Source organism: Dipodomys merriami, unplaced genomic scaffold (assembly GCF_024711535.1).
Source record: "Dipodomys merriami isolate MVZ:Mamm:240054 unplaced genomic scaffold, mDipMer1.0.p SCAF_291, whole genome shotgun sequence".
Lineage (NCBI taxonomy): Eukaryota > Metazoa > Chordata > Mammalia > Rodentia > Heteromyidae > Dipodomys > Dipodomys merriami.
In genome coordinates this window covers 1,264,749-1,290,854 of record NW_027204393.1, presented here as the reverse complement: position 1 = coordinate 1,290,854, position 26,106 = coordinate 1,264,749, and the positions used below count along the sequence as shown (strand labels likewise).

The following is a 26,106-nucleotide window of genomic DNA, read 5'->3' as shown; positions in this document are numbered from 1 at the left end:
TATCTCCAATTAATTACCAGACAACCAGAAGTGGTGCTATGGCTCAAGTGGTAGAACACTCACCTTGAGCTGAAGAGCTAGGGACAGTGCCCAGGCCCAGAGTTCAAGCCCCACAACTGACAAGAAAAAAAAAGCCAGCCTGGGCAGACAAATCCAAGAGATTCATCTTCAATTAACCAGTAAAAAGGCAGAAGCAGAGCTGTCACTCATATGGTAGAGTACTAGCTTTAGGGGGAAAAAAACACAAAAACAAAAAAACTAAGCAAGAGCTTGAGACCCTGAGTTTAAGCCCTAGTTCTGTCACAGACAGGCTCACATAAACGAGAGACGGGGGAGAGAGAGGGAGGGGGAGAGAGAGACAGAGAGACAGAGACAGAGACAGAGACAGAGGGAGGGAGGGAGGAGGAGAGAGAGAGACAGAGACAGAGACAGAGACAGAGGGAGGGAGGGAGGAGGAGAGAGAGAGAGAAAAAAAGAGAGAGAGAGAGGTTTAATGCCAGACTAAGAAATTCACATTTTAATTAGCAAGTAATAAGGACTTTTGCTCTTAAAGAAGGAATAATTCCATGCCTGTAATCCTAGCTACTCAGGATGCTGAAATCTGAGGATCGTGGTTCAAAGCCAGCCCAGGCAGAAAAAATTACTCAGAAAAAGTGGGAAGTAGTGCTGTGGCTCAAGTGGTAGAGTCCTAGCCTTTGAGCAAAAATAAAGTCAGGGACAGCACCCAGGCCCAGAGCTTAAGCCCCAACACTGTCACAAAGGAAAAAAGAAAGAAAAAAAGAAAAAGAAAGAAAAAAAGAAAGAAAGAAAGAAAGAAAGAAAGAAAGAAAGAAAGAAAGAAAGAAAGAAAGAAAGAAAGAAAGAAAGAAAGGAAGGAAGGAAGAAAGAGAGAGAAGGAAGGAAAAAAGAGGGAGAGAGACAGAGAGAGACAGAGAGACAAAGAGAGAGAGAGAGAGAGAGAGAGAGAGAGAGAGAGAGAGAGAGAGAGAGAGAGAGAGAGAGAGAGAGAGAGAGAGAGAGAGAGAGAGAGAGAGAGAGAGAGAGAGAGAGAGAGAGAGAGGAGCAATGGAAGTCCAGATTTCACTTTGTAGTTGTGTTGAAGGATTTCAAAGTTTATAGACTCAAATATGTAGGCTACTAATTGGCCTAAGAGAGATAGGATGAAGGTTTATCTTAGGTCCAGAGGTTATTAAGATATGCATATTATGAACCTAACACCTATTAAGTTTACAAAATAACTAAAGCTTACAAAAGTGTTAACAAAATAAGGTTGAACCAATGAAAAGAAAGTAAAATGAAAAAACAGATTAAGTATATGTCACCCCAATAAGACATGTGGAAGAAAAAAAAAAGATGAGTCAGCTTACCTTTTGATTTCTCCTGAAGTGGTATCATGGTACATGTCTTAGTCTTCTTTATTCTAAAGATTATATATGATCATAAAATCACTTGTATAAAAGTCCAAGCTGTATTAGCTTTAAAAGATACAATGAGAAACAAACAATATACTTTCATGAAAAAGTCACTTGATATGTTTGTTTGTTCAGATACAGGGATCAAACCCAGGGCTCTGCACATGCTGAAGATGTACTGAAGCTCACTGTTGGCCCTGAAAATTATTTTGTTAAATGACATAACTTAGAAATTAAACAAATGGCTGGGCGCCTGTAATCACTCCTGTAATCGTAGCTACTCAGGAGGCTGAGATCTGAGGATCAAGGTTCAAAGCCAGCCCGAGCAAGAAAGTCCATGAAACTCTTATCTCCAATAAACCACCAGAAAACAGAAGTGGTGCTGTGATTCAAATGGTAGAGCACTTGCCTTGAGCTGATTTGCTGAGGGACAGCGGCTAGGCCCAGAGTTTAAGCCCCACAACCAACAACAACAACAACAAAAAGAAATTAAACAAATGGACCATATACCAATGGCTCATGCCTTTAATTTTAGCTATTTAGGAGGCTGAGATCTGAGGATCATAGTTTAAAGCCAGCCCTGGCAGAAAAATCTGTCTCATTACCAATTAACCAGCAAAAAGCAGGACGTAGAGTTGTGGCTCAAATGGTAGGTGCCCCAGTACTAGCACACACACATGTATACACAAACAAAATTAAATGACAACCATAACCCCTCTGTATATCACCTTTATAATAACAATAAACATATAAACTTTTTTTTTTGCCAGCCCCGGGCTTGCACTCAGGGCCTGTGCACTGTCCCTGAGCTTCTTTTGCTCAAGGCTAGTGTTCTACCTACTTGTGCCACAGCACCATTTCTAGCTTTTCTTTTTTCTTGTTTATGTGGTACTGAAGAATCAAACCCAGGGTTTCATGCATGCTAGGCAAGCACTCTACCACTAGGCCACATTCCTAGCCTGTATTAGTTTTTTGTTGTTGTTTTTCTCCCCAGTCCTTGGGCTTGAACTCAGGGACTGGGCTGGGTACTGTCGTAAGCTTCTTTTGCTCAAGACTAGCTACTCTACCACGTGAACCACAGTGCCACTTCCAGGTCTTTCTGTTTTGTGGTACTGAGGAATTGAACCCAGGATTTCATGCATGTTAGGCAAGCACTCTACCACTAAGCCACATTCCCAGCCCAAAATATAAACACTTTAAAAAACTAAATGACAAAGGAACTTTACTACAGCTAACCTAGTCAGAAATAGATAGGGGGATACAGACCAGCCAGTATTTTAGATTATCCTAGCAAACATAACCAGTGTATGAGTGCTGTATCTCACTTTACCTACAGATATTTATTAAGAATTATCAGCCACAAGCCAAGCAATGCTAAGAGAAGAAAAATCCAGGTATCTGGATGAGCCATTTGTCAACTACCCCTTACTTGTGCTTTGCTTCTTTTTTTTAAGCTAGTACTGGGGCTTAACCTCAAGGCCTGTATGCTGTCCCTGAGCTTTATCAGTCAAAGCTGCCGCTCTCCAACTTGACTCACAGCTCCACTTCTGACTTTATGGTGGTTAATTAGAAATAAAAGTCTTAGGGGCATTCCTGACTGAGCTGGCTTCAAACTGCTATGCTCACTTTTTCATCTACCACTGCAAAATGAATTTTGCTATAATTAACTTATATTCCTATGGGGGAAAAATATCAGGTTTGAATGTGCTGCCAATGACAGACAGACTGCATCCTAAGAATTTCACATTTCTATATTAAGCTAGGGATATTCAGCAGTAACTTTTAAATATTTTTCACTTGTCAGATTACTGTTATCTACTATATTCCCAGAATATGCTATGAGAACCAATAACACTTCTGATCACCATTAAAGAAATTGACAGAAGATCATACTTTTTCTCAGTTTTTCTTTTTTTTTGGTCAGTTGTAGGGCTTGAACTCTGGGCCTAGGCATTGTCCCTCAGCATTTCAGCTCAAGGCTAGCGCTCTACAACTTGAGCCACAATACCACTTCTGGCTTTTTCTGCTTATGTGTTGCTGAGGAATCAAACCCAGGGCCTCGTGCATGCGATCCAAGCACTCTACCACTGAGCAACCTTCCCAGCCCTCTCTGAGTTTTGAAATCAGATATTCACATATGGAGGAAAAAAGATTAGAGGTTGTACCCAAAAGAGAAAAGAGTACTTCCCTGCTTTGCCAATGTTGTTCTTTCACAGAATGTTGGGTGATATACAGGGAAGGATAAGATACTTGTAGGCAACTGGATATGTTCTCACTGGAATGGCTGCAAAGGCAGGGAAAGAGCTCACATTTACTGCCTCCAGCACTTCTTACAGGTCGTGCTACTCAGTCACTGCTATTCCACTTTCTCCGTGAAGATAGGATGCTTGTCCTAACATGACTAAAATGTATTCAGATTACCTTTCATTGACAAGTAAATTCTCACTTAAGGTAATGTAATAATTTCCCAAACAGCCAAATCACAAAAGAAAAACAATAAAGAAAAAAAGTGATAATATTAAAAATGATAAGTAAAAATGATGTATGGTTTGTTCATTGTGGTGTTATTTACACAACCCAAATGAACAAACCATACATATTGGACTTGAAAGTCCAATAGAAATGATCAGACAAATTGTGGGTCCAGCAATGAAAGATAATGTAGCTAGTAAGACTGTTCAAAGATTATATAATGACATGGAAAATGTATTATGTGCAATCTTAAATTTTAAAAGGAGGACTTGGCCAGGTGTCTGTGGTTTATGTCTGTAACCTTAGCTCCTCAGGAGGCTGAGAACTAAAGGATTGAGATTTGAAGCTTTTCTGAGCAGGAGTCTGCAATATTCCATCTCCAATTAGCCAGCAAAATGCCAGGCTGGAGGTATAGCCCTTGTGGTAGAGCATCAGCAGGGCAAGGAAGCTGAGCAAGCTAGAGGCCTTGAGTTCAAAACTAGATTTTTTTTGCTACCAGTCCTGGCTTGAGTTCAGGGCATAGGCTCTGTCACTGAGCTTCTTTGTGCTCATGGCTAGCACTCTACCACTGGAGCCACAACAACACTTCTGGCTTTTTCTTAGTAATTTATTGGCAATATGACTCTCATAGACCTTCCTGCCTGGGCTGGCTTTGATCTGTGATTCTCAGATCTCAACCTCCTGAGTAGCTAGGCTTACAGTTGTGAGCCACCAGTGCCTGGTTCAAAACTAAACTTCTAAAAAAAAAAAAGATAGAATATAAACCTGAAAGTACACTACAATCGCAATTAAAATAAGTCCATGAAAATGAAGCATAGAAGAAAGCAAAAATAAAAATGAAGATATTGAGATGGGTAGATGATCAAATAGTTTTTTTTTAATTTTTCTTCATATTTTCTCAGAAGTTCTTATGTTCATAGTTTAAACATTTTCCATAATGTTTCATTTTTACTATGTCCCAGCTATCTATTTATATTACTATAATTTATTTCAAGACTACTTAACAATAATATTAGTTAGAAAGATTTAAAATTTTTCATTCAAAAACTGCAATCTTGTATGATATATATGCGGAAATATATATGGAAAATGTTTAAGTTCATTAAGTATATATATGTATACACATAAATCTTTAGAGGAATATATATGTATGTATGTATCTTTCTTCCTCTAAAGAAAATTGTAGTTCAGAATGATGTAAGTACTTCAGGGGGCAAGAGGACAGGGAACAAATAAGAGACATTCAATAAAAATGGCGAATAAAACTAAACATAGCAGAAAGTAAATAGAATATGAGACTGTCTTCCTAACTTATAGATAGATCTCTTTGAAAGAAGAAGTTTTTCTTTATTGGTACTTCAACCCATCTGATTTAGAATAGGAAAAGGAAACATGTTTAAACGGCAGTTTTCAAAGTCAAGGAGACTTGATTGTCTAAAACCATTCTCAGCTGGGTGCTGGTAGCGCACCTAAAATCCTAGCTCAGGAGGCTTAGATCTAAGGATCGTGAATCTGAAGCAGCAAAGTTCATGAAATTCTAATCTCCAATAATCTGCTAAAAAAAAACCAAAACAATAAAAGACAGTGGAACTGCAGCTCAAGCCATAGAGCATTAGTTTTGAGCACAAGAAGTTCAGGGACAGCACCCAGACCCTGATTTCAAGCCCCAGGACCAGCATACAAGTGCAGGCACACACCCATTATTCTTTATATTCAAGTGCGGTTTAAACTAGGCTGACATCTCAGACACAATCTTTTCTCATACCAGGAGTCATTAGAGAATCAAAACACAAGGTTCAGTATTTAGAGAGCAGAAATCTGTTAATGATTCAGAAACTTAAAATTTTATCTATAAACCTGACAAAGCTACTGATGGGCTTGATCTAGCTTAGACAAAATTTATTTTAAGGAATTTCAGTGTGGAGTGGCATGCCTATAATTCCAGCACTCAAAAGACCAAGGTAGGAAGATCATATGTTCAAGGCCAGCTTGGGCTACATAATAAAGAAGATAAAGAAAAACAAGTTATTTTATCTTGTTTTATTTATGTTTGTTTGTTTGTTTGTTGTTGGTTGTGAGTCTTGAACTCATTGCCTGGGCACTATCCTTAAGCCTCTTTGTGCTCAAGGCTAGTCTCCACCACTTAAGCCACAGTTGCACTTCTGGTTTTTGAGTGGTTAATTGGAGATAAGAGTTTCATGGGGACTTTTCTGCCTGGGCTAGCTTCAAACCAAGATCCTCAGATCTCAGCCTCCTGAGTAGCTAGGATTACAGGCAGGAGCCATCGGCACCTAGCTAAAAACAAGTTATATTAAAACTTCCTGGTAATGTCACTTGTAAAATCAAGTACTTGTCATTCTAAATAAAATGGCTAACGTAGATTTTAACATTTAAATCCTTTTAGAAATAACATCAGTAAGCAAGAAAGAATTAGATTCTCAACAGAGAAACCTCTACCTTTCACAGTGTTAGTATGAGCCATAACTGAACCAAAGAATCTGAACAGTGATCAGGATAGCGATGATCTACCTGATTGTGGTCATCTCCGTGTCGGCATGCAGCAGGTGTTTATGAACCTCTAGTGGAGTTGAACTTACACTCTTTTGACAACTTGGCAATCCTGGCAAATGCGGCATTTTGACATATTCTTTGGGCTCTTCTAAACCAATGTATTCTGTTTGAAAAATATTATCATAAGCACCTTGGCTAAATATATACCACTTCTTTTACCACAAACTAAAATGCAGATAAAATATAAAAATCAATCATGAACTAAAACTAAGCAACTGTCATCCCAATGAAATTGTAATGAAATTGTAGAGCAATTTGAATTGTGCTATATCTTGAATACAAAAAGGAGACTGTTGAAGTGGGGAAGGAAAAATGAGATACTGAGGGGTAAAGAGGATCAAATGATATATACATATACATATATATATACATATATATGAATACATGTTCATGAATAGAGCATAATGAAACTCAATAAGTGCTGTTTGCAAAAGGGCCTCCCCTTTTGCAAGTAACAGAGTAACAGAATGGCAGAAGAGGTGAGTTGGTTCAAACAACATTGTGTGGTATGCATGGAAATATTATAATGTACCCTCCTCATACCATAAGTGTATGAAAATGCAAAAATAAAATAATGAATAATTACATATCCATTAATAAATCTGAAGTCAAAATTCAGGATGAACAAAAGGTATAATTATAACTTGGAAATGAAAAGGAAAAGCTGCACCACATGTTGGTGGCTCATTCCTGTAATCCCAGCTATGTAAGAGACAGAGCTACAGGATCTCAGGTCAAACACAGCTGGGCAGAAAAGTCTATGAGATTCCTTCTCCAAAATAATCAGCAAAAAGCTGGCTGCAAGTATAGTTCAAGTGGTAGATCACCAGCTGAGCAAGCAAGCCACGTGAACACAAGTTCAAATGACAAAAATAAATAAAATAGGGAAAGTCAAAATATACCCATATCCAAAGTTCTCAAACTAGAACTTACTGAACAAGTTATAAAAATGTTCTCTATGTAAGTTTGGCTAGAATTATTAATATAATTGCAAAAAAAATGAATGTCCTAAAAAATGAAATTCAACTCAAGGCTGGTGTTACACTTGCAATCCTAGCAACTAAGGAGACTGAGATTTGAGGATCACAGTTCAAAGCCAACCCAGGCATAAAATGTCCATGAGCTCTTATCTCCAAATAACCACCAAAAAGCTGGAAGTGGAGCTGGAAGTGGTAGAGTGTTAGCCTTGAACTGAGAAAAAGCTCAGAGACAGTGCCCAAGTCCTGAGTTGAAGACCCAGGACTGACAAATGTGTGTGTGCACATGCACACAAATCATCTGAACGTATTTAAAAGTAAACACTGGCCGCCCGCTGGTGGCTTGCACCTGTAATCCTAGCTACTCAGGAGGCTGAGATCTGAGGATCAAGGTTCAAAGCCAGCCTGGGCAGGAAAGTCCGAGAGACTCTTATCTCCAATAAACCACTCAGAAAACTGGAAGTGGCACTGTGGCTGAAGTGATAGAGCACTTACCTTGAGCTGAAGAGCTCAGGGACAGCACCCAAGCCCAGAGTTCAAGCCCCACAACCAGCAAAAACAACAAAAAAGTAAACACGCTGGACACCGGTGGCTCATGCTTGAAATCCTAGCTACTCGAGTCAGAGATCTGAGGATCACTGTTCAGAGCCAGTCTGGACAGGAAAGTCCATGAGACTCTGATCTTCAATAAACTACTCAGAAAACACCAGAAGTGGTACTGTGGCTCAAGTGGTAGAGCACTAGCTTTGAACACAAAGAAGCTCAGGGACAGTGCCTAAGCCCTGAGTTCAAGCCCCAGGACCAGCAAAAATAAAATAAAAAGAAATGTGGTCTAACAGAAATAATAATGCATTGATTGTGAGGAAACGTAATTCTTTAAATTTGTTTCTGTTATATTAACTTTCATTTCTTTACTTTCTTTTCTACAAATTTAATATACTATCCCAATATAAATGTCATGTAAGCCGGGCACCGGTGGCTCATGCCTATAATCCTAGCTACTCAGGAGGCTGAGATCTGAGGATCACAGTTCAAAGCCAGCCAGGACAGGAAAGTCCATGAGACTCTTATCTCCAATAAACTACTAGAAAACTGGAAATGGTGCTGTGGCTTAAGCGGTAGAGCACTAGCCTTGAGCTTAAGAGCTAAAGGACAATGCCCAGGCCCAGAGTTCAAGCCCCATGACCAATAACAACAACAAAAAATGTCATGTAAATTATAAGAGATCTCTGGACTATTTAGAAAAATGTAAATCAAAGGTACTATTTCTATATTTTCTTTCATGCTCACATTTTTTTTATTGTTAGCTTACATTAGTTGCAAGGAGAGGAGATTCCATTGTGACATTTCCATGAATATATACAATGTATTCCAATCAATCTACCCCTTCCTAAGACAATTTCAAAAGGTTTCATTGTTTTATTGTCATATGTGCAAGCCATCTACTTCAGCCATATTCGTCCTCATTCACCCTCCTTATTGGCCCAGCATTTCAGTTTTCTTAAAGAAAGTTAACAGTTAAAATGATATTACCTTTCCTCATCTTTTGTGTTTCTAAAACTGCTTTCTTCCAATTACTCTCAAAAAGAAAACAATTTTCCAGAGACCTTCTGGTGACTTTATTAGTCTCAAATTTTATTTCAGGAGTTAACACTGACATTTTCTTTTCTTCTTTCAACAGTGCAGGTGAAAAGGAGATACTGCTCCAAGCAAGCCCAGAACATGGAAAGGAGAGAACAAAATAATACTTGTAGTTACAGTTTCTCATTTGTTTTAGATCATAAAGATTACATTTTAACAGGGATTTACTTATAACATGTACATACATACTCTGGGCCAGAATAATCTCCCTTAGCTTTTTCACTCTAGGCTCGTACTACTTGAGCCACACCTCTATTTCTTGCTTTTTGCAAGTGGAGATAACCTTCATCCTCTGATCTTGGCCTCTTGAATAGCTAGGATTTCAGGCATGAGGCAGGCACCAGTGCTCAACATATTCTGGGGGTATTAAAGCAAGAGGTTTTTAAAGAATAAAGCAGAATTGCAGCAGTGGTACTCACTAGACACTATGTTGAAAATAATCTATACAACTTGTGTGGGGACTAGAGGGAGAGAGCAAGGGAAGGGAGAACATTGCCCAAAAAGAAATGTACTCATTTCCTGACTTACGTAAATATAACTGCTCTGTACATCATCTTTATAACAATAAAAAATAAAAATTAAGCTGGGCACCAGTGGCTCATGCCTGTAATCCTCACTATTCAGGAGACTGAGATCTAAGGATTGTGGTTCAAAGCAAGTCTGGGCAGGAAAGTCTGTGAGACTCTTATATCCAATAAACTGTTAGAAAACTGGGAGTGGCCCTGTGGCTTAAGTGGTAGAGCACTAGCCTTGAGCTGAGTTCAAAAAATATTAAGGAAGAAGGCAAAAAATATAGTCATTATTTTTAATTGCATATATATGTGTGTGTATATATATGTGTGATATATATATATTCCCTTCCTGGGGTTTGAACTCAGGGCCTCAGTACTGTCCCTGAGCTTCTTTTGCTCAAGGCTAATACTCTATCATCCCTGCCACAGTGCCACTTCTGGCCTTTTCTGTTTATGTGGTGCTGAGGAATTGAACCCAGGGCTTCATGCATGCTAAGCAAGCACTCTACCGCTAAGCCACATTCCCAGCTCATGTATCTTAGTATTTTAATGAATTCTTTTAAATTCCAAGTTACAGAAATTTGGTGTGTGTGTGTGTGTGTGTGTGTGTGTGTGTGTGTGTGTATGTGTGTGTGTGTGTGTGTGTGTGTGTGTGTGTGTGTGTGTGTAAAACCCCATTATGGCCAAAAAATAATAATAATTCAACTAAAAAGTGTGATGCCAGCCAGGCAGAGGCTGAAACTTGGGAATGTAGTCCACTGCATCTAGAACATGCATGTGATACTGTGCACAACAGGGAGGGAGGAAGAGAGAAGCAAGAATGTGGGCAAGAAAGCAAGAAGTGAGAGGAAGACAGCTGAAGACAAAGGGAAGGAAAGAAAGGAAAAGGAGTGTTGGAGTGGGAAAGGGAACCAAGCTATCCTCAGGAGATGGAGGAGTAGAGAGAGATGCGCTGTCTACAAGAAAGCCTATTCCTACTAGCAAGCTGGGTCAAACCCTGGTGATATTATTACTGTTACCAGAGAAAACAAGCTTAAAATAAAAGGGATTTGGCATGGTGCAGGTGGCCCATGCTTGTAATCCTAGCTACTCAGGAGGTTGAGATCTGAGGATCACGGTTCAAAGCCAGCCTGGGTAGGAAAGTCCGTGAGACACTTATCTTTAAACCAGAAGTGGTGCTGTGACGCAAGTGGTAGAGCGCTAGCCTTGAGCTGAAAAGCTAAGGGATAGTGCCAGGCTCAGAGTTCAAGTCCCATGACAAGAAAGAAAGGAAGAAAGGAAGGAAGGAAGGAAGGAAGGAAGGAAGGAAGGAAGGAAGGAAGGAAGGAAGGAAGGAAGGAAGGAAGGGGATTTGGTGATGAAATCTTGGATCTGCCTAAAAGGGCAGTGTTGGCAGTTAAAGGTAAGGGTGGACGCCGAAGAGTAATGGGGGACAAGATAGTGGTGAGGCTGTAAACCAAGATGGGAAACCCAAAAAGCGCAGCAAAGGCAGAGACAATACTAACCAGGTATGGTGCTGGGGCCCATGTGTGTGTTGAGCATCTCCAACCTGACCTGCCAAGTAATCTAGCCCTGGCCCTGGCTAAGTCTCAGAGGTTTATTCTCTACTCCTGCCCCCACCTTCTCTGTTCTTGGTGCTGATCCTTTTTCCAAACAACAAAGAAACAAGAGTAGCTCATGCTTTGATGTTCTTGAAGACAAGCTCTTTAAGCTCTTTTGATTTCACAGGATTTGTTGCTAAAGATTTGAAAACAAGACAACCACAGGGCAACAATGATGAAAATGACAACAAAACAAACCTGAGATATGCGGTAAATTATAATTACTAAATTCTTAAAAGGCCTCATAGGATCACAATCCAGATTCTGTCTTAGGAACTTCTTTATTTATAGAGGTGGAAACAGCCAGACAACATTCTTTCAACTCCAAGAACTCCTCTCCCTTGTTGAAGCTCCTCTTCCAGGACAGAAGCAATTAGAGGCTAACAGTAAGTTCTACTCCCCTCCCGGGCACACTTGCATTTTTGACCATCCCAGACTGGATTTGAGTTTGTTTTGTTTTGTTTTTTAATTTTTTTAAAAAAATTTTTGGGGGGGTCTAGTCGTGGAGCCTGAACTCTGGGCCTGGGCACTGTCCCTCAGCTCTTCAGCTCAAGGCTAGTGCTCTACCACTTGAGCCACAGCGCCACTTCTGGCTTTTTTCTTTTTTCTTATGTGGTGCTGAGGAATCGAACCCAGGGCATCATGCATACAAGGCAAGTGCTCTACCACTGAGCCACCTTCCCAGCCCTTGATTTGTTTTTTTAAAGAAAGTTATACCACTTTGCATAGATCCATTATTCTGATATTCCTACTGTGTGTGTGTGTGTGTGAGAGAGAGAGAGAGAGAGAGAGAGAGAGAGAGAGAGAGAGAGAGAGAGAGAGAGAGAGAGGAGAGAGTTGGCCCTGGGGCTTAAACTCAGGGCCTGGGCACATTCCTTGAGCTTTTTTGGCTAAAGGCTAGCATTCTATCACTTGAGCCACAGCTCCCCTTCTGGCTTTTTGATGGTTAATTGGAGATGAGAGTCTCAAGAAATTTTTTCAATCCTCAGATCTCAGCCTTCTCAGTAACTAGGATTTCAGGGATGAGCTACCACTATCCAGCTATTTCTACATTTTTTGTTGTGTTTGAAATTTTACAAAATAAAAAGTTGTTTTCTCAAGTCCACATTTAATAGTATATATGATTTCAGGAAAGTACTGAAATATTGAAGAATTAAGTGGTTTTGACCTGATGTTTCATGTAAACATGAACAGTACCATTACTAATGGAAACAAAATTTAAGAATACTTTATAGGACTAATAAAAAGGCCACTAAAAACTCTTCACTCATCTAAGAAGAGATAATAAAAAGAACAAAGTACATATGCATGTGTCTGCTCTGGGTTGGGCAATAAAGAACTCATTTAAAACTAAAGTTCTCAGATTATAGGAATGAGAATCAGAGTTATGGTAAATTAAGTGCTTAAAACTAATAGTTATAAAATAATGACTAAATTTTCAAGACAACCTCAAAATATGAATGTATTTCAAAAAATTCTTTTGGTTTAAAAATATTCCGGGTATTTTAAAATTAAGATTGCTATTTTATTGCCTAGTTTAGAACTAGAAGAAAAGGTTAAATGTTTGTTTACTTACTCACTATTCATGCATCTATTCATCCATTCAAACAAACACTGTACTGAATGCCAGTTATGTCAGGCACTGAGGGTGTAACAAGGAACTAAATAATGTATGTTCTCTGCTCCTTAGTAGGAGATTCAGATAACAAGTAAGCAAGCAAACAAAGTTTATTTCAGATAAAGTGCAGTGAAAATACTAGAATGTCAGTAATGGTCAGGACATGTATGTATAAAGCTGCTTTTTTCTTTCCAGTCCTGGGACTTAAACTTAGGGCTGGGCACTGTCCCTGTACTTCTTTTTTGCTCAAGGCTAGCATTCTACCATTTGAGCCACAGTGCCACTTCCAGCTTTTTCTGTTTGGTGGTGCTGGGGAATCAAACCCAGAGCTTCATGAATGCTAGGCAAGCACGCTACCACTAAGCCATATTCCCAGATGATTTTTTTAACTAGCTTATTTTATGAAGCTTTCTAAGAAAGAATAAATATCAGGTAAAAACAATTTGAGAACATGTATGTCTTTAAATTGTTTACATTTTGCCACACAATTACCACATGCTGATATTCAGTTTCATCTATTTTCCTGCAAATGACAATTTCATCCATATGAGCTGAATAATAGTCCATTGAGCATTTGTAACACATTTCTATACCCACTCATGAATGGATGGACACCTAGATTGATTCCATAACTTGGTTATATGAATCATGCCATAATGAATATGAATATATTATAGGTATCTCTTTTTTTGGGGGGGTCCGGTTGTGGGGCCTGAACTCTGGGCCTGGGTGCTGTCCTTCAGCTCTTCAGCTCAAGGCTAGCGCTCTACCACTTGAGCCACAGCGCCACTTCCGGCTTTTTTCTTTTTGCTTATGTGGTGCTGGGGAATCGAACCCAGGGCCTCATGCATTGCAAGGCAAGCACTCTACCACTGAGCCACCTTCCCAGTCCCTAGGTATCTCTTTTGAATGCTGAGCTTGATTCCTTCAGAAACCTACTCCAAAGTTTGCAGAATTATATGGTAATTACACTTTTGGCTTTCTTTCTTTCTTCCTTTCTTTTTTTTTTGTCAGTTGTAAGACCTGAACTCTGGCCTGGGTACTGTCCCTTAGCTCTTCAGCTCAAAGCTAGTGCTCTACTACTTGAGCCACAGTGCCACTTCCAACTTTTTCTGCTTATGTGGTGCTGAGGAATCGAACCCAGGGCCTCATGCATGCTAGGCAAGCATTCTAGCACTGAGCCACCTTCCCAGCCCTTTTTCTTTTTCTTTTGTTGAAGAACCTCCAGACTTTTCTATAATGGCTGGACTGGTTTACATTTCCACTCATGGTAATGATTCCCATATCTGCACCAATTCTTCGTTGTGTGTCCTAGCCATTCTGATTGTGATGAGGTAGGTTCTCCGTGTAGTTTTGATTTACATTTCCCTGATGGCTAAGGAGATTGCACATTTTCTTAGTTACTTATACTTCTTTTAAAACTGTCTTTTCAGCTCATTTGCCTATTTTTTTTGACTGGATTGTTATTTTGGTATTTAATGTTTTGAGGTTTTAAATTTTTTAAAATTTTCTTCTTGGCAGTACTGGACATTGAACTCAAGGCCTCTCACTTGTTAAATTTACGTTCTACCATTTGAACTACACACTCCAGCCTTGCTTTTTGCTGCATATTTTGAAGGTGGAGTCTATCAGCCTCCTGAGTGGCTAGGAATCAAGGCTGTAAATTGTAAACTCATGTGAAAGACATTTCCTTGAAAAATGGAACACTTTTGGAGCATCCTGGACATGAAAGTTAACCTAAGAAATTGTTTCTCCAGGACTCATCTCACTGTGCTCAGCCATCCTGGTACTCAGAAACCATGCAGCCATAGTCCAAGTGGGTCTGGCATCAATTGCATGAGCTGGTAACACATCTTGGCATTATCTATGAGGTGGTGTTTTTGCAGGCATGCAGAATGCAAGAATTACAGGGTTCTAGAAGCTTTCACCCAGATTTCAAAGCTAGACCTGGGAGGGCAAGCAATGTGTAGCAGGGCTGCACGTAAGAGGATGAAGGCCAAGGATGTGAGTTGAAGCCAAAGCTGCAGTGGAGACTCAGGAACAGGGAACAAGCAGAGTCAGCCCAAGGCCCTATGGACTGCAACTGAAAAGGCCATATATAAAGGTTTTCCCAAGTCCTTAGATTAGATCATGTTGCCTCATGCTACAAGATTTAATGTGTGCCCTGCTAGATTTCAGTCTTACTTTGTTCTGATCTGTCATCACTATCTCCTATTCTTCCCATTTGGAATAGTGATGTTTACTCCATGCCATTTCATACCAAAAGTGTGCAATTGTCCTTTTGATTTTACAGGAGCTTACAAGTTCACTTTGAGACTCAGGAGGTTTTGAACTTTGACATTTTGAGGGTATCCCTTTCATTTCTTCATATTGCCTTGGCTTATATTACTCTGGCTACAATGTCAATCTAATGAATAAGAGCATGGAAGTACAAATCCTTGTCTTATTCCTAATTGTAGAGGAAATGCTTCCACTTCTCCCCAGTTCAATATGATATTGACTATGACTTGTTTGCATATAGCCTTTATTAGGTGTTTTCCTTCTACAACTAGGTTTTCACTGAGTTTATCATAAAAGGATTGTTCTCAAAATATTTTTCTGCATCTATTGAGATGATGACACAATTTTTGTCCTTGATTTTATGTGCTGTATTACATTAACTGACTACTATATGTTGATCTAGCCCTTGCCACTGTGGGGTAAAATAAATGCAATTATGGTGAATGAACTTTTTTACTGTGTTGATGAATTCTGTTTTCAAATGTCTTGTTCAGTATTTTTTTAATATATGCTTTCAAGGATATAGGTCTATAGTTTTCTTTATTGTTCTGTCCTTATATAGTTTTTGGTATCAATGTCATTAATACTGCCCTTAGTATAATGAATTTAGAAGTAATCCTATTTAAGGGAATTATTTGAGGAGCAGTATTTTTAATTCTTTTTTTTTTTGGGGGGGGGGGGTCCGGTCGTGGGGCCTGAACTCTGGGCCTGGGCACTGTCCCTCAGCTCTTCAGCTCAAGGCTAGTGCGCTACCACTTGAGCCACAGTGCCACTTCCGGCTTTTTTTTCTTTTTGCTTATGTGGTGCTGAGGAATCGAACCCAGGGCCTCAGGCATGCAAGGCAAGTGCTCTACCACTGAGCCACCTTCCCAACCCCTAGGAGCAGTATTTTTAATTCTTTAAAAATTCTTTAAGGGCTGGGAAGGTGGCTCAGTGGTTAAAGCGCTTGCCTTGCATGCCTGAGGCCCTGGGTTCGATTCCTCAGCACCACATAAGCAAAAACAAAAAAGCCGGAAGTGGCGCTGTGGCTCAAGTGGTAGAGCGCTAGCCTACAGCTGAAGAGCTGAGGGACAGTGCCCAGGCCCAGAGTTTAGGCCCCATGACCAGACCAAAAAATAAATAAATAAATAAAAATAAAAATTCTTTAAAAATACTGGTAGAAAATCAGCAGTGAATCCAGCTATAGACCATGAAGTCTTAGGGTCCAACCTCTGTAATGACTCCTCTACTTATGTCAAGAATATGTAGTTTAAAGGGATACGGGAGCAACCTAGTTTGTGTTCACTCATCAGTACCATGGCCACAGTTTGTTTCTATGTTTGATTACCTTTCTGTTTTGTGTTTATTTTTTCTGTTTCTCTCTGCTGTTGCTATCAAAGTATATGTCCAGGAACAGATCTTCACCCAACCCCCAGCTGTGTCTACTTGTAGTATGGTCATCAACTTTGTTTTATTTTTTTTCCTTCTAATCTTCCCTGTTCTTTGAGTTAAAATATTCCCTGAAATTTGATCAGGGGTGATTTGCACAAATGCGAATGTACCTATTCTAGCACTCAAGCTTATAGCTCAATACTAGATTGATTACCTACACAATATAATTTATGTTATACTTAATCCCAGCTATTCCAAAGGAAGGAGAAACAAAAACAGCAATGACAACTAATAGCAGTGAAACAGATACAGAAATAAGGTAAAAAGTTATGGACTGACTACGCTTAACTCTAATAATCACAGGAATGGCAAGGTCAGAAATAATACAAAGCATAGGTTTTACAAGTGATAGAAAAGAAAAAATAAGAGAGAAGAAAATGGGAAGTGAGAAACAAAATTAGTTAGAATATCTAAAATGTGAAGAGTAGAAAAGTGAAAAGTGAAGGCCATCATCATGAGACAGAGAGAACAGAAGAAAATAATTTTAATAGGAGAGAAAAACTTGTACATGAATCAAGAAACCAATCAGCAATTTTTTAAGTCTTAAAAAGTTAAAAAATAGGGCTGGGAAGGTGGCTCAGTGGTAGAGCGCTTGCCTTGCATGCATGAGGCCCTGGGTTCGATTCCTCAGCACCACATAAGCAAAAAGAAAAAAGCCGGAAGTGGCGCTGTGGCTCAAGTGGTAGAGCACTAGCCTTGAGCTGAAGAGCTGAGGGACAGCGCCCAGGCCCAGAGTTCAGGCCCCACAATTGGACCCAAAACAAAAAAAAGTTAAAAAAATGTGTATTTTCTCTGCTAGACTGGTTGTACAGGCAAGGGTAGATATTCACTACCTCTGCTAATCTGAACTTCTGGGTTTTCTTGAACTATGCACCCTTTGGAGAGAGCAAAGGCTAGGGATATCCACTCCTTCCTTTTTGTATATGTTGCTCACCCATTGGTGAATAGAAGTGATTTAGGTCTGTAGCTAGTTTGAAATGGCTGTCAGTTTCCCTGCTTACTAGTAGTAAAAGGTAGCATGGGAGGGCTGGGAATGTGGCTTACTGGTAAAGTGCTTACCTAGCATGCACAAAGCCCTTGGTTCAATTCCTCAGTACCACATAAAGAGAAAAAGCTGGAAGTGGCGCTGTGGCTCAAGTGGTAGAGTGCTAGCCTTGAGCAAAAGAAGCTCAGGGACAGTGCCCAGGCCCTGAGTTCAAGTTCAAGCCTAGGACTGGCAAAAAAAAAACACCTAAAAACAAACAAAAAACCGTGGGACACCAGTGGCTCACGCCTGTAATCCTAGCTACTCAGGAGGCTGAGATCTGATGATCAGGTTCAAAGCCAGCCCAGCAGGGAAGGCCATGAGACTCTTATCTCCAATAAACCACTCAGAAAAATGGAAGAAGTCCTGTGGTAGAGCGTTAGCCTTGAGCTGAAGAGCTGAGGGACGGTGCCCAGGCCCAGAGTTAAGGCCCATGACCAACAACAACAACAGCAGCAACAAAACAAAACAACAACAACAAAAAAAAAGCAACCAGAAATTGTTATAGGCATTAGAAAGATAACATCTTAAGATTTAAAAAAGACTTGGTGGGTACTTGTCAAGGGGAGAGGGGTAGATGAATGAAAAGAAGTGGGCAAATGTAGTCAAGAATTCAATGTGAATACTACAAATTTTAAAAAGGCAGGCAAGAAGGTGGGGAGAGGGGTTAGAATGTTGAAAGGGGTTACATTGTATTAATAAACTGCTTTGTTACATGGCAATTCCTTTGTACAACTGTTTAAAGATTATTAACAAAAATAAGTAAGTGAGCTGAGAATGTGTCTTCGTGGTAGGGTACTTGTCTAGCATGATGCATGGAGCCCTGGGTTCAATTCCTTAGTACCATATAAACAGAAAAAGCTATGGATCAAGTGGTAGAGTGCTAGCCTTGAGCAAAAGAAGCTCAGGGACAGTGACCAGGCTCCGAGTTCAAGTCCCAGGACTGGAAAAAATGAAAATGAAAATAAACAAATAAATAAATGGAAGAAAGGAAATTTAAGTAGGATTTAGATGGGCAGAAGTATGTATAGGGGCATTCCAGCATGGAAAATAGAATGTAAAGATTTTAGTTTGCCTGAAGGATTCAGATAAGGGCATTTTGAGAGGCTAATCAAATGAAAGGATAGACTGGAAATCAGATTACAGACAAATCTGAACACAGAATCAGGTGGTTTATGCTTTCTTCTTTAGGCAATGGGAAGCCCATGAAGGTTTTGGAAGAGGGGTGTGGTCTATAGTAAATATTATACATTTGGAAGATTAATGTAACAGAGCCTGGGGTTAAGGAGAAGAGTTGGGAAGCTATTAATAATAACCTGGAGTGGTTCAACTAAGGTAGCAGCAGTGAGAATAAGAGATTGACAATGGATTGGATGTGGAAGGAAAAAATATGTCAAAGATAACTGATACTGTGAATTGGGGGTACAAGAATTATGGAGTCATACTGGTGCTGTTGACCATGCTAGATTTGGGGATAGTGAGTTAAGAACTTTGTTTTAGACAAAGTTTAGGACATTCCTTGGGGACATATAACCTGGACCAGCAGTGGGCAATGGTTAGCAGCTAAAATGTTATCAGAATTAAAGCCAGAATCTACATTAGAATTGACCAAGGGGATTTGAGAAAGCTAGATATATCCTTAAATATATGCGATGTAGGAAGATGAAGAAAAGTTGGAGGAGTGCCTGGAAAGACTGATCATCCAAAAGAACCAGCATCATGAAGGAGCTGGGCCATGGACCATATCCACTATGTAGGAGTTAGTGGAAAAAGATTAACGCTAAACATATGACTTCATTTAATCCTCAAAATACCCAGTGACAAAGTTTCCCTGTCAATGATTTGACAGGAATTCAAATCCTCCAAAGAACATAAACATGGGAGCAAAATAAACCTGGGATCTAGTTTTTTCAATGTAATATAAACTTTTATTTTTTATTTTCATTATTATTATTATTATTAGCCTGTCTTGAAGCTTGAACTCAGAACCTGAGCTTCTTTTGCACAAGGCTAATAGTCTACCACTTGAGCCACAGTGCCATTTCCGGCTTTTTCTGTTTATGTGGTACTGAGGAATTGAACCCAGGGCTTCATTCATGCTGGACAAGCACTCTACCATTAAGCTACATTCTTAGTCACCAAACTTTTATTTTTTTTTTGAAGTATACAAGCAGACCTTTTGAGTTTCAGAATTATTCATCTGATTGTCATGTTTTAGTCTGAATCACAAACGTTTTTCAGTTTGGTAGGGTTTGCTGATACTTAGCTAGAACTTAGGGCCTCCTTACACTCTGGCTTAGCTTTTTCAGTCATGGAAGGAGTGCTACCATTTGAGCCGCATCTCCACTTCTGGCTTTTTTGCTGGTTAGTTGGAGCTAAGTATCTTGGATTTGTCTGCTCACAGTTGCTGCAAACCACAATTCTCAAACTTCAATCTCCTGTGTAGCTACAATAAGCATCTTGCAGTAGATATATTCCAAACAAAATCATCGCTCCCCTCGCAATGAGTCTGCCTGTTAGCTGAATCCGAAAATGGCACCCCATTTATCTAAGCAATCATGCCAGAATACGGCCAGCCATTTAATAGGCATTTACTAAACACTGTAGCGCGTAACGGCTCATGCCAGGCTGTGGACACACGACACAAGCAAGTTAGGTCCCGCCCTCACTACACTGACTGTGGCCCACCAGTACCCGCACAGCTCACTCCCTCGGTCCTCCAGGCTTCCCCACTTCTGGCCCGCTTTCTCTCCGCTCAGCTGAAGTGGTTATCTTCACGGACCTGTTTTCCATCGCTCCCGGCCGGTCGATTCCCGGTTGGCCGCCTCACGTGCGACCCTCCCATGCGGAAACAGCTCCCGCTTACTCACCGCCAGCTTTTCTCCGCAGGCGCAGGGCCCGGAATGCCTTCGTGACCGGGCGCGCCTGCAACCTGCTCCCAGCCTGTGCCCCGGCCCTGGGCTGCCCCGGCCCTGGGCTGCCCCGGCCCTCCGGCCCTCCGGCCCTCCGCCCGCACTCACTGTCCCTGCTGCTCCACCCAGCGGAGGGGCTTCTTCGCGTGCCTGCCCAGCGGCGCCCCAGGCGGCGGGCACGGCGGCTGCGGCGGCTCCTCGGGCAGCGCGGGCAGCGCGGGCAGCGCGCAGTGCGGGAACCGGCGGCGGCTGGGCGGCGATGGGGGTCCACGGCCCAGGCCGGCGGCGTCCTCGCAGAGCTGTCTGCCGCGACGGGAAGGGAAGGCGGGCGGCGCCCTGGCACTGGCACTGCCCTCGGGGCGAGCATGCTCGGCGGCCGGCGGCCCGGCGCGCCCGCCGCTCCGTCTAGCCCGGTCCCGCCTGGCCAGCGGCACCGGTCCCGCAGCTGCAGCCCTCGGGCCAACGCGGCTGGTTGCTAGGCACCCGAAGCGTGGGGCCGGTGGAAACGCGTCGGCCCAGAAGTGGGCCAGTCCTGCAGGGAAAGGGACCCGGAGTTAGGGTCCGAAGCCAAGGTGGATGCCGGTGCCCTTGCGGCTCCTGCGGCTCCGACTTGGGTTGGTAGGGCTCTCTCCCGCGTCCTCGGGACGCGGCGGGGAGCCGAGGAGGGGGTGCGTGCTGAACAGGGCTGAGTGGACAACGGTTGGTCGGCCAACTGGGTCCCTCCCCCCGGGTAGGGCAGTCCGGTAATGTGCATTCCAGCTTTCTGGTCTGGACCTCCGCTTCTGTCCCATCTACAGACTCAGTTACCAAGTTTTAAGTACTCTTGAATCTGGAATTTTCAAGTATTTACTCCAGCGACCTCAACCTAGGTGGCAAGATCAACCTCCTTCACTCAGCCCACCCCAGTCCCTCTGTGAAGTTAGCTGCGTCCTCTGTCTACCCTGGAGGTCTAGCACTGATCTGCACAGTAGGATCTCCGCATCAGTACTGGACAAACTAGTGGCTCTCAGCCCCCATTAAGACTGGCAACGCTTTTAGCACCAGGAGCCTTGTTTTCAGATCCTCCTCAAACTAAAACTGCTATGAACATACTTCTCATCTTCTACGATATCAGCTGGTGAAAATGAAACTAGAACGTAGGATGTAATAGCTTTGTCGTGAAATACTGAGGTAGGGAAACCTTAAGTGGTACGCACTATTCTAGCACTGGGGAGACGGCCAGCCTACTACTGAAGTTTCTATGCAATCCAAGGGGGAAAGGGGAAGAGGGGAGTGGTACCTGAAAGGATTAGGCTACATATTAATCACAACCAGAGTAAAAAAAAAAACAAAACAAAGCCAAAAACCTGGGGCCCATCCACAAACCAATTACAAATTCAGTTCCAGGGGCCAGGAACTGGTGGCTCATACCAGTAGTCATAACTGCAGGAGGCTAAGATCTGGAGGACTGCAGTTTGAAGCCAGCCCAGGCAGGAAAGGCCTTATTCCCTTAACCAACCACCAATAAACCAGAAGCGGAACGGTGGCTCAATTGACGAGTGCTAGTACATGTGCACGTGCATGCACATACGTGCACGCGCACACACATGCACACATGCACACACATACACCCAATTTCAGGAACCAAAAGGAAAGAACCACTCGACACAGAATTGTGTGAATTAAACAATACAAGCGATCAAATATTTATTAAATCTTTTTTTCTTTGCCAGTCCTGGGGCTTGAACTCAGGGCCTGAGCACCATCCCTGAGCTTCTTTTTGCTCAAAGCACTCTACCACCTGAGCCAACACACCACTTCTGGCCTTTTCTGTTTATGTGATACTCAGGGAATCGAACTCAGGGCTTTGTGCATGCTAAACAAGCACTCTGCCATTAATCCACATTTGTAGCCCCTCTTAAATCTTTCATATCCTCTTTACTACAATACTCCTATTGATACTTTTTGTCAGTTGGGGGCTTGAACCCAGTCATGACTCCTGGGTGCTGTCCCTTAGCTCTTTTGTTCAAGGCTAGTGTTTATCACTTTAGCCACAGCTCCTTTTCTAGCTTTTGAGTGGTTAATTGAGGATAGTCTCTAAGGCTGCATGCTGGTGGCTCATTCCTATAATCCTAGCCATTCAGAAGGCAGAGATCTGAGGCTCACAGTTCAAAGCCAGCCTGGACAGAAAAATCAAGGAGACCCTTATCTCCAATCCAGCTCCAGAAAACAGGAAGAACAGTGGCTTACAGTGGTAGAGGGCTAGCTTTGAGCAAAAGAGCTCAGGCAGAGTGCCCAGGCGGAAATGAAGTCCCAAAACAGATGCCTCCCTCCCCACCCCACCCCCAGGGGGAAAAAGGGCCCACAGGGATTTTTCTGCTCAGGCTGGCTAGAAACCACAATCCTGTCACAGCTTCCTAAGTAGCTAGGATTATAGGCTTGAGCCACCAGCAGAGCTCAGTGTGTGAGTAGTGTGGGGGGGTGTCAACCAGGTTCTGGAGTTTGAACTCAAGGCCTGGGTACTGAGCCTTTTTGCTGATATTCTACCACTTGAGCCACATCTCTACATTTTGCTTTGTGTGTGTCCGTGGTTATTTGGAGATAAAAGAATCTCGGAAGTGGTACTGTAGCTCAAGTAGTAGAGTGCTTGCCTTGAGCCAAAGAGCTCAGGGACAGTGCCTAGGCTGGTTCTGAATGGAAACCCTCAGATCGCAGCTTCCAGAGTAGCTAACATTACATTATGGAAGCTATTAGCCCACCCTACCTTGATACTTTTTATGCTGTATTTTCTCAAATTATTGTTACTAGGTATCCAAGCTACTTTTTTCAAAATATAGATTAGTTACATTGTCAGATGAGTACAATTTTTTTTGGACAATGTCACCCCTTTCTTGGCTCTCCCAGCTTTTCCCTTCCCTCCCAACCCACAAGTGGCATAGTTCATTTTCAACAGTGTCTAGTACCACTACCACATTTGTTCAACCTCTGTCCCTCCATTTGTCCTCTCCCCCCCCCCCCCCCCCGGCATGCACCTGTTTTTAAGAAACAAACTGATTTACAGCTACACTTTCTGTAAAGTCCACAATAAAGGTAAAGGCAAGTGTTTGGTGAGAGCCCCAATCTTGTGTTGTTACTTGGCAGAAGGGCAAAGGGGCCTATTTACCTGCAAACCTATGTAGGCACTGATTCTCTCCACAAGGATAATTTCTTAACCTAATCACCCTTCACTATCATTGCATTGGGAATTAAGTTTGAACATTATCGCAAACTTTCAAACCAGAGCAAAACCAAGGGAACAGACCATAGAAAATCTAGTCCATAATATCTGCCTCTGACACAATGAAATTCAAGAGTGGGCCTAATGTTTTCTTAAAATTTATTACACAAATCCCAGAAGAAATGACAGTGAACTAATTCAAAAGAAACACTGTCTTAATTTCAACCTCAAATAATAGAAATTTTTAATCAGGCTCTGGTGGCTCACACCTGTAATCCTAGATACTCAGGAATCTGAGATCTGACACTTGCAGTTCCTGGCTGGCCAGGAAAGGCCATGCAACTTCTATTTCCAATAAACAATTCAGAAAAAAAGATGTGGCTCTGTGAATTTTGTTCTCCTGGCCAAAAGTTTTACCTCATAAAAAAAGTGGATTGTACATGAAAGGTAAAGGATATGCAGTACCTCCAATAAGAGGCAGGTAGATTATTTAAGCAATTTAACCAAAAATACATGGTGGTGGTGGTGCCTGCTGATAATCTTTAAAAGTAGTAATCACAGCTTTCCTTTGTGGAATCTCCATCTACACAGCATAAACTGTATTCATAACATATCCTACTATGTCATTAAACCTCAGGTTTATTTTTTTTTGGGGGGGGGGTCCGGTCGTGGGGCCTGAACTCTGGGCCTGAGCACTGTCCCTCAGCTCTTCAGCTTAAGGCTAGTACTCTACCACTTGAGCCACAGCGCCACTTCCAGCTTTTATTCTTTTTGCTTATGTGGTGCTGAGGAATCGAACCCAGGGCCTCAGGCATGCAAAGCAAGCGCTCTACCACTGAGTCAACTTCCCAGCCCTAGCGTGCAGGTTTAAAACTCAGTGCTCCAATCTTATTTTTGGCAGAGCTGAGGACAGCTCAGGGCCTTGCACTTGCTAGGCAAGTGTTCTTTTCTTTCACTTAGCTAAATCCCCAACCTGTTACTCTTACACGGACCCATAAACCTACTCATGCCCCACTACTACTCATACTGTCCTCCATCACCAAATACCCAATGACAACATGCCAGCAAATGAAGACTAAATGCTAATCAAGTGTAAAGTGCTATAATGCACCAAGCATTCTGGTACCAGTACTGGGGCTTTAAGTTAGGGCCTTGAAATCTTACCAGGTTTTTTCTGCTCAAGGCTGGTGTTCTACTACTTGAGTCACACGTCCACACTTTTGCTGGTTAAATGGAGGTTAAGAATCACATAGATTTGTCTACCTGAGCTGGCTCCCAACTATGATTAGCCTGAGTAGTTATTAGTTGGGAGCCACTGGTACCCAGCTCCCACAGAGTTAAGAGTTTGGAAAAGTTCAAAATCAAGTCATATTGGGGAGTAGCTGGGAAAAGCAGTAGGGAAAAAAAAATCACTTAGGCTATAAAAACAAAATTATATTATACGAAGAGGTGTCAGGAAGACCTTTTTCCAGGTCAAACAGTTCTTCCATTCCCTAAATTCTGTAAACATGGTGTTATACATGGAGAAATAAAAGAAACTTTGTAGATGTACTTAAACTAAGGATTCTAATGAGATTATCATGGAAGCTCAATGTCACCAAAAGGTCACTACTGTAAGCATCCAAATACAGATTGAATTTTGAAGACCAGGATATGAGCCAAGTTATTTTAGAAATAGTACTGCTGCTGACACCTTGATTTGAAACCAGTGAAAATTCCTCACTCATATCTTTTAGAAATGTTAATAGAAGATTTATTATTTTCAATTTTGTTGGTTATGGAGCTTGAACTCATGGCCTAAGTTCTTCTGCTTAAGGTTAGTATTCTACCATTTTGAGCCACAACTCCACTTCTGGTTCTATAACTGGGTATGTCTGATGACTTAGCCCCAACCTCACAGGTAACAGGTTACAATCAGTCTAAAACTAGCACTCAACCCACTAATGAACTCTCAAAACTAGCACTCAACCCACTAATGAACTCTCAAACACTAGGTAACATAATAGGCAGGGAAAGAATTAGAATGTTAGAATTCTGAAAGGGCACAAGTAGAAATAAGGTCAAGAGGCAGGGGACCAAGTCTGGTAGAGGGTTTGCCTAGCAACTACAAGGCCCTGGGTTCCAAACCTAGAACTGCCAAAAGTATGGAAATTATTTTAATGAACTATTGTTGAACCTATTAGAGATCCCTAGTTTATGTACCAGTTGAGTCTTCTGGTGGAACTTGGTTTCAAAGTAATGGCATAGTTAAGAGTTTGGCATTAAGTTAAACAGGTGTCAACTTGCATTGGATCTAAAGTTACCAGGTAGAACATTCATACCACTTCCACCCTTGTATACAAGATGGCCTCATTTTCCTCTGCAGTCAGTCAACTAATGGCTTCAGCTGTTTCCCCCTACTTACTTCCACTCTGAAATGTGCCTGTAAGAGCTTCAGCTCTCCATGACCAGATTCCTCC

The 26,106-nt window shown here is 41.6% G+C and overlaps 1 protein-coding gene across 4 annotated transcripts in view; it reads right to left on the bottom strand.

Annotated features, from left to right (window-relative positions):
* LOC138839064 (putative uncharacterized protein C8orf89) overlaps positions 1 to 21,065 on the bottom strand; it is a 51,893-nt gene extending 30,828 nt beyond the window's left edge. For 2 of the 4 annotated variants that reach the window (XM_070038722.1, XM_070038724.1), the window contains exons 1-5: positions 20,560 to 21,065; positions 8,966 to 9,132; positions 6,414 to 6,558; positions 3,603 to 3,696; positions 1,368 to 1,422 (exon numbers count right to left, since the gene is read on the bottom strand). In XM_070038722.1, the coding sequence (XP_069894823.1) occupies positions 1,368 to 1,422; positions 3,603 to 3,696; positions 6,414 to 6,558; positions 8,966 to 9,092 (421 nt within the window). In that variant the 5' untranslated portion in view covers positions 9,093 to 9,132; positions 20,560 to 21,065. Of the gene's footprint in view, positions 1 to 1,367; positions 1,423 to 3,602; positions 3,697 to 6,413; positions 6,559 to 8,965; positions 9,133 to 20,409; positions 20,427 to 20,559 lie in introns of those variants that run through there. The other 2 variants (XM_070038723.1, XM_070038726.1) reach the window with 2 other exon arrangements.
* Positions 21,066 to 26,106: the final 5,041 nt, after the last annotated feature.